Here is a 12032-nt window from a genome sequence, read left to right on the forward strand (position 1 = left end):
ACAGCTAGAAACTGTTATATATGTTAAATATGTAAAATATATATATATATATATATATATATATATATATATATATAAAATATATGTGAAATATTGTTTAAGGTTTTTAATTGCCATCTAGAAGTTGTATGTATTTTGCAGGCACAGTATGTTATTTCAATACACATACATAATGTGTAATGATCACACCTGGGTAATTGACACAATGTGTATTACTTTATTTATCATTTTTCTGTTAGGAATAGTCAAAAAAATCTTCTCTATTAGCTTTATGTTGTTGTCCAGACAGGGTTTCACTGTATAGCCTTATCTGGCCTGGAACTCCCTATGTAGACCAGACTGGCTTTGAACTCACAGAGATATGCCTGCCACTACCACCTGAGTGCTGGGATTAAAGACACATACCAGCATATCTGGCTCCTATTAGCTACTTTTAAATACTTGGTTTTGTTTTGTGCAGCGACATCGCTGTGCTGTGGAGGATTTGAAGCTAATCTCTATGGTTTTACACTGAGCTCATTCACCATCCTCTACCCATTCTCCTTCCACATCCTTCCCAGGTTCTAGTGATAACTTTCACGTTCTCCTTTAAGATCATTGTTAGTGTTTAAAATCTATATGTGCTGTTTGTCTTTTGTTGTTGGACTTATTTCACGTCACCTAATGTCCTTGAGTTCTCTGTGGATTGCTACAATTCACAGGTATTCACTCTTTGGTGGCTGAATAATACTCCTGTGCACACGTACTGTATTTACATTTTCTATTCATGTAGTTAGGCACTTAAGTTGAATCCATCTCTTGAGTAACAGTGACTTTCGGACATAAAACAAACACAAGTTAGTGGTCCCCAGCATAGGTAGGCAAATGGAGCTGAACCCTGTAATTACCCAGCCTGTTGCCTGGTAGCAGTTTGCAGGTGTTCAGGTACAAAACTCAACTCTGTTCTGCTGAATTGCTGAGACAGGCTTGGCTTTGGGGGAGGCCACAGTATCTACAAGTTCCAAGGGAAGTCTTGGAGAAGATGGAGCATTGCAGCAGTGAGACATCAGAAATCTTGAGTCCTTGACTCCCTTGAGTCCTTTGGCTTAGTCAAAGTTTGCACATCTGCCTGATAAAGGAAACATCTTGAGACTAAGATAGAAAGCCCAGGACAGAAAGCAGTAGGGTAAGTGACTCACTGAATGAAGGAAATAGGTTCTTACCAGTCAGAGGTGAAACAACTTGGAAAGTATGGGCAGCATGTAGCAGATAGATGGTTCATTATTAAAGCTAATTATTCCTACAGTAGGTCTGTAGTGTCTGATATAAAAAGTCACCTGCCGAGCCACCAGTGCCTATACTCCCAGTACTCAGAAGGCAGGAAAGCCAGGGCGGTTATACAAAGAAACTCTGTCTCAAAGAGAGAGAACAAAGAAGAAACAAGGAAATACAACTTATTCATAACCAGAAGAAACATCTATCAACAGAAACAGACCCCGAAAAGGCAAATATGATCGGGTATGCAAAGATATTAAAAATTATATATATGTATATATATATATATAGTGTGTGTGTGTGTGTGTGTGTGTGTGTGTGTGTGTGTGTGTGTGAGATTTCTCAGGCTTTTGGCTAAGATCAAGTGTAAAATAAAGTACCAATAGGGTTGGTGAGCTGGCTCAGTGGTTAAGAGCTCTTCAGGAGGTCATGAATTCAAATCCCAGCAACCACATGGTGGCTCACAACCATCCATAATGAGATCTGATGTTCTCTTATGGGTGTCTGAAGACAGCTCCAATGTATTTAGGCTGGAGCAGGCAGGGCCCAGAGCGAGCAGGGACGGAGCAAGAGGGAGAAGGGAAGGGGGGAAAGTATCAGTAAATACAAATTTGGTGAAACCTGAGAATCAAGATACATTTCCAAGGTCAACTGTGATACAGGTGTATAATTCTGGGCTTTTTTTTTTTAACCAAGAGGATTGCAGCGTGTTCCAAGACAGGTTGGGCTACACAGTGAGACCTTCTTTTCCTTGTTTTGGTTTGGTTTTTAAAGTGTGTGTGTGTGTGTGTGTGTGTGTGTGTGTGTGTGAACTTTTTAAAAGTTCAAATGGAACTAGTAGAGATCAAAACATTACTGAAAGGATTATTTTTTAATGCTTAAGTGGAATTAAAAGCAGAAGTTTGAACATTGTAAATAAACCAGTGAACTTGATAAGCAAAAATAACAGTTATTCCAATGATATATAAAAAGAGAAGACAGAACTTAAAAGTCTTTGAAGTCTGGTATATAAGCTAGTTGGTATAACATTTATCTGGCCTGAGCAAAACACTGGTTCAATTGCCTGCACTGCCGGTGAGGAGAGAAAGTGTTCAAAGCCACATCAGCCCAGCCTCTTGTCAAGTGGGACAGGAGGATAGTGACTGTGTCTCAAAAACCTAAAAATCATTTGAGGAAGAACTGAGAATGTTCTAAATATGATTTTAAAACAACAAAACAAACAAACAAAAAAAACCTAACTCTGCATTTTGAGGAATCTCCAAGAACCCAAGGCTGAAGTGAATGGAAAATGTCAGTAATGCACACCAGACTGGTGAGAACTAGTGATGAACTGAACAGGTTTAGAACACCTGAAGAGGAAGAAGGAAAATACATACACAGGAACCAAGGGTGGCAGCATATCACCTGGGCAGAGATTTAAATTAGAAGACAAGGGGGCCTCAAGGAAGACACATCAAAGGAAGCTCCAGGGGCTGCAGGAAACAATTCAGAGTGGAAATTTGGAATCAGTTTGAATAGGGAGTGAAGAGTTCTGGAAATAAATGCTGTATGAAAAGATTAAAAATAGTTTAAGATACTTTGTTTGAATAAATTGACTGCTTAGGACCAAAGTACTTGTAACATATTTTAAGCTCCTGGGCATGTAGATGTTCAACAGGACTTAAATGGGTATAGTTTTACAAACTGTGTCATCTGTTCCTTGGACTGTGGTGAGCTGCTTTTGGAGCAACTGAAGATCAGGAAATGTATGTGGTTCTGTGTTGATGGCTCTCTACCTCTGTCTAGCAACTCACTCTCCATCTTCTAGAGACAGATTCCCTGAAACTTCTTCCTAGGTTTGAACCAGTAAGAGGTGAAATCTGCCCCATTCCTGTTTCTCTGCTGGGCCTTGGTTTTGGTACTTCTATATGGCTAGCAGGCTTTCTTATGTGGCTGAAGCTCTCTAACTTTCAACTAACAAGAGACCTTGCTTTTCAGACCTAAAGATGGTAGTTCCCCCGAGTGCTTGCTTGTCCATCACTGGTTGGTTTAATTCTGAACACACACCTGTAAATAAACCCTTTATTAAATGTTCTTTTCAAAAAATTGAAAGTTTTATATGTATGAGTGTTTTGCCTACATACATGCATATTTGTGTACTAGATCCATGTGGTGCCAGTGGAGAGTGTAAGAGGGCATCATGTCCCCTGGAGTGGGAGTTACAGATCGTTATATTCCACCATATGGGTGTTGGGAAGCAAATGTGGACCCGGTGCACGAGCTAGCTACAAGTGCTTCAAACCACTGAGTCATCTTTTCATCCTTATTAAATGGTGTTGAAATTAAAATTTTGACTGTGTCATTTACTGTTGTTAAAATGAACATGTACTAATCGTGAGTATCTGCTACTAGTACATGTTCTCAGAGAACATAGAACATTTGTGAAAATCTTACCAAATACCTTATTTCCAATTTGTGTTAATGTTACAATGGAAGTGACAAGTGCCAAAGTTTTATAGTTTGGGCACATGTTAATGGCCCTGGAATCTGTTTCCACGTGGAACTTAAACCTAAACCTCTATAGTAACCCAACCCAAAAAGTTTATAAAGCCTCGTGCTACTTCTGAGCCAGCTAAACAACCTACAGAAAAGTTGGGATTACCTATGCCTGACTAAAGTAAATTAAGAAGGAAGATTCTAAAATAGCAGTGCTGTTGAAATATCTTTTTTCCCCTTTCAGCCATTTTTATGACACACAAGTCTTTTGATCTTTACCTTTTAAGTCATCAGAATTACCAGATATAATGTTTGTGTCTGGGTGAGTTTAAAGCACAGAAGTCATGTCAAAAGCTCCCATTAAGCATTAAAGGAAGTATGAGGATTCTGTTCAGGGAAACTTCACCTATTTTCACGTGGAGGTTGACATATTTTTAAGTACGCTTAGTTTCTGGTCACGGTGCAAATGTTTAAACAAGATTATGGACAGGAATGCTGATTGTTATCCTACACTTATAGCATAAAATTAAATGAAGGTGAATTATCATAGGAGCCTTCCCTGTATGTTTATCTCTCACTCACTGTCTAACCATGAAACTGTCTGCAAAGAGTCCAGTAAACCATCTTAGTTCTCATCACCATTGTCATGCCAGAAATAAGAATAGCTCTTGTAGAATTGAGCCAGAGTTGCTTCAGGCATGGTATGGAACAGTAAATTGATTGAAACAATAACTACTATTAAGCCTGATTCAGGCAGCACCATACCCTATCATTGCCTACATATCTGCTTTAGAACCATTGCCTTCAGATGACTGTGGTGGTTCATGCCTATAATCTCAGAAGTTTGGAAGCTGAGTCAGGAGGGTTCCCATACATTCAAGGCAGCCTGGAATATATAATGAATCCCAGGCTAGCTTGAGCTTATACTTTGAGGATGTATACTCAAACTAGATCATTTATGTAGTGCAAAGAAAACTGTTAGTTTGAGGGGAAGCCCATAACAGGAGACTCTAAAATGACGCTGTCCATGCTTTTAAAACATCCTTATGAAAGCCTGCTGTTTTTATACTGCTGCTCTGTCATATGGGTTACATGATCCAGCAAGACCAGTGGTGTTTGATTTGATGGTGACAAACATGGATGTGAGTTACAGCCTATGGCAGGTCCCATAGATATTTTTGGAGCAAAGCCTCGAGGTTTTTATACTGACAATCTCCCTTTGAGAAAGTAAAAACACATAGCACCAATGTACAGCAGATTTTTCCTTTTAAAATTTCAGGTTAGTGGTGTTTTGTCTACATATATGACTGCACCACTATAACCACTATAAAGTATTCAATCTGCTAGTAACAAAGTCCACCATAAAGTTTGGGATATGGCTCCTTTTCCCAAGGTAACCAACCAGTGATCTGGTAGCAGGTTGAGAACACTGCGTTGGGAAGGAGGCAATATTTTCTTACTGGAATGACAGAATGGATACTGATTTTCCTACTCTGAAGTGCTTCTACACTGTCATCTACAGACTCACTAATTCCACCATCATTGTATTCTGTACAGTGTTGTTTTTGATCAGAGAATTCACACCAAATGAAATGCACTCTGGCTCCACGAACATGAAACTCATGGGTTTTGCTATGCGGGGAACATCAATCAACTATTTATTTTTATTTGAATGATAGAACTAAGAATGATACTACAGTATTATGCAACACACAGCAACAATTTAGTTAATGATGTTACCGGTGGTGACTATGAAAGATTGGAATGAAACTTTAAAATTCCTATTGTCTAGTATTAATATTGTTTCTTTTCTATGTTTAGATGCACAAATATTTTATTACAAGTACCTACAATTTTTTTTAAAGATTTATTTATTGTATGTATGTGAATACACTGTCACTGTCTTCAGACACACCAGAAGAGGGCATTCGATCCTGTTACAGATGGTTGTGAGCCACCATGTGGTTGCTGGGAATTGAACTCAGGACCTCTGGAGGAGCATGGCTCTTAGCCACTGAGCCATCTCTCCAGCCCCACAAGTACCTACAATTGTTAAGGCCTAGGTAAAATGTTAATACCTAGTCAGTTTCCTGGCTAGCCTGCCATTATAAGAAAACTTTCTCATATGTTTCTTCTGTTACTAGGAAACTTTCTAATGCCAAGCTGATTACGTATTATGTTCTATACTCTTAGAAACCAGTCATGATAGATGTCAGAACTGTGTAATTCACAATAAGCTTGGACCTGAACCAACCACTCAATAGCTCTTACTGCATTTGTGTATAAATTTTCATGATATAAGATGCTCCTGAGATGAACCCCAACATAAGAGAGACACCTGCACCAATATAAGAAATTATTTGGAATAAGATTTACATTTTGAGTAAGTGGTCGAGTAAAGTTTAAGTTCCCAAGGCATGCTTGGGAATTGACATCCTACTTGGCAGAAAGAAACATGTATGTGGGTAACTTTGGCAAGTTAAGACATGAATATTAGAAAAGTCAAGAGCTGGGCAGTGGTGGCGCACGCCTTTAATCCCAGCACTTGGGAGGCAGAGGCAGGCGGACTTCTGAGTTCGAGGCCAGCTGGTCTACAGAGTGAGTTCCAGGACAGCCAGGGCTAAAGAGAGAAACCCTATCTCGAAAAACCAAAACAAACAAACAAATAAATAAATAAACAAAGTCAAGTCCCTGCCACAGTTGAATACCCAAATCAATGGGAGCAGGACAAGTGTACAACACAGACATGTTTCTAAGTGAATCCCCTATCCCTAAATCCTGATTGGTGGAATAACTTGGCACAGATATTTGTGGATTTTAGGCTCCAAAACCCTGTATAATCTTAACTGGGGGTCACAGTTCAGTTCCCAAATGTGGACAACGGGCCTGGTTGATCAGTCCTGGGGCATATGCTCAATAAACTGTCCCTGTCTGAGGAGATCAGCGTTCGTGTTGTTCGTGAGGTGATTCCTGAACCCCAACACAGTGTTCATTGCAGTAACATGTTATTCAGTTTGGTAGCGTATAGCTTAGTTATGTATTAGAATCTACCATCCTATGATACTCAACAAAGAAATCATCTGCTGAAGCACTTCTTTGAACACACTTATCTGAAGGCTAGGAGTGGCTATAAATGTTGAATGGAAGTCTAAGCACCGTCTTGACTCTGAAAGGACAACATAAACCCCATTTGTCTCCATTTAAGGACCAGGCCTGATTTCGAAAAGAAAGCCATAGGCACCAGCTCTGAAAACAGACCATAAGTCCCAGAAACTAGGCCATAAGGGACAAGCTCCAGGAACAGATCATAACATCCAGATACAAGATCATAAAACCTCCTTCCAAAGAGCAGCATGGGGATAACCACAAGAATGGGACAATATTTTGTCCCAGTAGGGGGTGGGGGTCATCTGTGCTGGGTAAACCTATCTCATCCTCTAGTTAAACATTCATGACATAGGAATGCAGACCACTGACTACCTGGCACAAGCCAATCAGAAGCCGGCTCCTGCACCTCTCCAGCACCCACCATTGAAATTTTAGATTACCTAACCCACTCTCTAAATATAGAAGAACTAATATAGCCAATCAAAGTTATACTAATGTCACCCATTTCGCCACTGCCAATCACATTAGAGATTACCTAATCCTCCTAGAGAGTTCCCCTGGTTCCCTATAAGAAGGCCTAGGTACCTTTGTCTGAGGTCGCCATTTCAAAAAATGGTTGGCCCTGACATGCTGGTTGTTTCTGCAGAATAAATGTTCTTTGTCTTTGCATATTATTTGAGTCTGGGGTCTTCCTTCAGCGATTTTCAGACCCTTACAACTCCATGTCCCTAGAGGCGGCCACTGTTACTTCCTTTTATATCCTTTCAAAAGTATTTGAGTAAATATTTGTAGATACAGGCAAAGATCCGTTTCCACGCATATTTATGTTTGTGGATATGTTTTCTTTTTACAAAAAAAAAAAATCAGATGTTTAATACTTTTTTGAAGCTGTTCACCAGCAAAAGACATTACTCTGAGCTGCTAAAGTATCACTATGTGGACTTGCTTCTCTGTCTTCAGTGACTTCCTTCCAGGGCATTGTTTTTGCCAGTGTTTCTCTTTCACCAGGGACCACAAGCATGCTTATGGTATACAACTCGGGAATGATACAAGATTCTAAGAAACAGGATTTAACGTGGAAAGATAACGCAAATCTGCCCTCAGAGAGGAGTTACCAGTTCCTAATTGACATCTTAATTATGCTCCTTGCGAAGGGCTGGCACACTGTACCAAGCTTCCATATTTTGCAATCTGATGTATGAAAACAGCACTTTATCTCGCTACAGGTTAAATGGCAATCCGTATCGGTATTACAAGGTTTTAAGGACCTTCCAATTTAGAAGTTACTGGGTCCCCTTTTCCCCTGAATATAACATGGCGCCCTCCACAGCATCTTCCGTGCTTTTGCACGGAAGGTAAGTCCGCCTGCCAGCATCAAAGATGGCAATCAGGTGCACATCCTTTCCTCTGCGCAGGCTTAGATCGCTCCGCCCCGCCCCCTCTGGATAGCCTTTCCTGGCACCGCTCTAGCCGTCGCTCTCGGTGGGCATCGCCGCCAGCCAATCACTGGGCGTACCGCCCTGCACCCCTCCCCCTCGCCTCCCGTAGATCAGCTGGGGTACCCGAGATGTCTGTTGACAGCGGTGGCGGCGACTGTGCGGCCGGTTCCGGGATCCGCGCAGGGCGGGGGGTAAGCGGCGGGCGGGCGGGCGGGGTCCCGGCTAGGGCGACGGCGGCCAGGCTAGCAGCGGTGCTGAATTTGTGAAGTAGTCCCTAAGCCGGCGTTTCTGGGTCTCTGTAGATGTGAGTCCTATGGAGCTACACGGGGAAGAAGAGCAGCCGCCACCGCAGGAGCCCTGGGGGAGGCTTCTTCGTCTAGGAGCAGAGGAGGACGAATCCCAAATTCTTCTCTGGAAACGCGAGTGGACCATCGGAAGGAAGAGAGGTGCGGAAGCCAAAGTGGAGTGAGGACGAGGATAAAGGCTGAAGGAGTAGACAGGGATTAAGCATAGGGACCCAAAGTGGGTACCCAAGTGAGAAAAGACTGAAGGCCTAGAGCAGGATCAAAGACCTAGACAGAGTGGGTTTAGATGGGGGAACCGACCAGAGGGCTTGAAGTGGGAAAAGTACAGGGCTGGAGAGACAGGAGCTACCACAATGGGGGTTAGGGGGTAGGTGCACTGTGCTTTCCCTTTTTTCCCTAAAATGGGGTTATTTATTTGTGCAGTTACTCTTCTGGATGTTTGATGATGGATATCAGTCAGTTCTCAGTACAACTTTATGAAACAGATCTGTAAATATATCCTTCAAAATACAGTCTTGTCCTCATTACTGTACACTTCTCTTTCTCAATGAAATGCAATTAGAAATCCATAACAAATGGAAAACTGAAAAGGTATGTAGAAACTTGATACCACTGTTAAACAGTTGATGGATGAAAAAAAAATAAAAAAAAAACCCACAGGGACTTTAGAAAAATGTTTTGTGACAAAAGAGAACAAAGAACATGCTGGAAGACTATGACACTGTTAAACCAGCGCTCAGAGGGCAGTTTATGATGGCAGAGTTTCTATTTGAAAAGATCTCAAAGCCCCAGGAGCTAGAGTATTTTATTTAATGAACCTAGGAAACAGAATTTGAACAGAGTCATACACAGGTCCCAACATCAATTGCTTTGGGTCAAGGACATACATTTCTATAACTTTGTGTCCGCCTTATTTTGCTAGGAGGATTGATGAAAACTTACATGAACTGCTTGTACTTGGCTTTGGGCTAGCTTTTTGGAGAAAGCTTAATTGGTAAAGTGTTTGAGGACCTGAATTCAAATCCCCTATGTAGAAAGCTAAGTTTGGTGGTGCATGACTAATCCTAGTTCTGGGGAGGCAGAGACAGAAGGATTCAAGTTTGCTAGCTGGAACTGCTCTTGCAGACTTTTTGAGCTCTAGGTTCGTTGAGAGACCCTGTCTGCCTCCACAAACATGATCGTGTACACATGCATACACATACATTAGAGAGCCCATTTTCAAAATATACATATCAAGATACTGCATTGCCTGTTAAAACAAAAATCTGCTTCCTAATAGAAATGCTTTCAGTAATCACTTTCACTAATAATGTAAAGGACATTGCACTAGTTTGCTGATACTACTATGTGGAAGGCTAGAACTAACCCCTGGAGGTGGTCCTCTGATCTTCACACTAAAAGTTTAATGGTATTTTTTAATGGAATTGGCTTTGAATGCTAGAGAAGAAAAGTAGTGTCTTTTTCTTCTTTCTCTTTTCGTTTCTTTTCTTCTTTCTTTCTTTTTTTTTTTTTTTTTTTTTTTTTTTTTTTTTTTTTGCGACAAAGTTTTTCTGTATAACCACTCTGGCTGTCTTGGAACTTCCTTTGTAGAACATGCTGGCCTCAAGCTCATGGAGATCCACCTACCTATGCCTCCCAAGTGCCGGGATTAAAGGCATTTGCCACCATGGCACAGAATCTTCTAACTCCTGCTATTTCTATCTCCTCAAGCCAATGTCACTGGCAGATACCCTCACCATGACTTTCTACAGTTTCCAATACTTGTCGGTTACTTCCTCCTTCAGGGGCCTGGGTAGAATCTTTGGGGCTAGGAACACTTCTGTGAACCCATCATCCATGGAACCTTAGCTGGGACACGTCTGTGTCTTTTACCTTTTCATGTCCTCATCTTCCTCTTTGGTGGCTAAGTTGTGCCTGCAAGTTGGCTGGGTCTGTTGAGCTACTGGCAGGGATCGCAAAGGTCACTATGTAGACTCTCAGTGACTGTCAGACCAGAGTGAGGAGAAGGCTGATACTAGTGGCAGGGGCTTGAGACATTCTGTGACCATCACCACTACTGCAAGACCACGGAGAACCTTTAGAACAAGACTCTTGCTGCCTTCATTGGAAGCTCTAGATTTGTCCACAGATGGGTAGTACCCACCTAGCTGCTGGTGATTTCTAGATCAGTTTTTAGATGTATCAGAACAGACCCTGTGTCTGAGTCTGAAAACCAACATCAGTTAACTGACCACGAACAACCCAGAGATATAGGTCATAAGCCTTGAAGAAAAGCTGGTGTGCCTGCAGAATCACAAAGCATCTGATCAGGCCAGTAGGGACATGTATTCTGCCTTGGGCGTTGACCTATACATGATCTTAAAAGAGATAAGACAGTATGAGATACTGGCAGAGAAGAACTGGAAGGATGAGTATCCAATGTCGAATCAAAGTGAGTAGATGGACGCTCTGGTGGTCACCACATGGAGTAACTCTACACAAGCAAGTATTAGGTTACTGACCTACAGCATATCCCTTTAGAATCTTGAAATACAGCTTCCATTGTAGCTTGACATGAAAGCATTCCTGGAAGGCAGGCTAACAGAGAAGTCCACTTTAGAGCCCAGTTGGCAGAAATCTAGGCAATGATCAGCTGCATCTAAGTCTACCTAGGTATCGTGTATGTTGATATCCAGGAGTGCCAGCAGCTTGTGGACATCAGCTAGTGGCTGGAGCAGGACGTAGGCAGCTATGCAGCCTGGTTAATGTCCAGTATGTTATATAAACACTCGTCCCCAGGTTCTCTGAATTATTAGATATCTAGACTTTCTTTTTCTTATAGAGGGCTTCCTCTGATAGATGAAGGGAGGGATCCTGGCTTTGGCTCATTCCCCTTCCTGCCACTAAGACTCAGTGGTTCGAGGAAGGGGAAATGTTGGGTCTTCTGATCCACTGACACATACATAGTAGCAATTTTTGGAATTTTTTTTTTTTAAAAAAACAGGAATATTGTAAGAATATAGTGATATGGAGCTGCTTCAAATTGTCCACAGCAGCTGCTTATGATTTGCTTCGTGCTCTAGCAGGGGTGTGATTTTGCCAGTGGCAAATAGCTTCTACAATTGTGTGACATTTGGTTGGAATTCTGGGGACTTTTCAAAGGGTGTATGAATGCTAGGGCCCTGAGAGACAGGCTGGCCGGTTGGTTATTGGTTGTTGGTTGGCTGCTGTTGTTTGCAGTTTGTTAAGTAGTTGTGCCCAAAGAAGAAACAAGAAGAGGAAATTATATATCCTAATGGCAAAAATCAAATTTGCCTCAAGGAACTAGGTGCCCTAATCAGCAGGAAATAGTTTAAAGATAATGCCAGTCCCTCTCCTCCTGATCTTTTTTTTTTTTTTTTCTTTCTTTCTTCTCTGTAGTTAGGGGGTTGAAAGGATGGAAGAAGGAAGAACCTACAAAGTAGCCAAACAC

The 12032-nt window shown here is 41.5% G+C and overlaps 1 protein-coding gene across 3 annotated transcripts in view; it reads left to right on the forward strand.

Moving 5' to 3' along the window:
* The first annotated feature begins 8308 nt into the window (after positions 1–8308).
* The window catches only part of Chfr (checkpoint with forkhead and ring finger domains), a 35552-nt gene continuing 31828 nt past the window's right edge, over positions 8309–12032 (forward strand). For 2 of the 3 annotated variants that reach the window (XM_076922315.1, XM_076922316.1), the window contains exons 1-2: positions 8309–8467; positions 8579–8722. In XM_076922315.1, the coding sequence (XP_076778430.1) occupies positions 8590–8722 (133 nt within the window). In that variant the 5' untranslated portion in view covers positions 8309–8467; positions 8579–8589. Of the gene's footprint in view, positions 8468–8578; positions 8723–9004; positions 9173–12032 lie in introns of all 3 variants that reach the window. The other variant, XM_076922318.1, reaches the window with a different exon arrangement.

Source organism: Arvicanthis niloticus, chromosome 24, assembly GCF_011762505.2.
Source record: "Arvicanthis niloticus isolate mArvNil1 chromosome 24, mArvNil1.pat.X, whole genome shotgun sequence".
NCBI lineage: Eukaryota > Metazoa > Chordata > Mammalia > Rodentia > Muridae > Arvicanthis > Arvicanthis niloticus.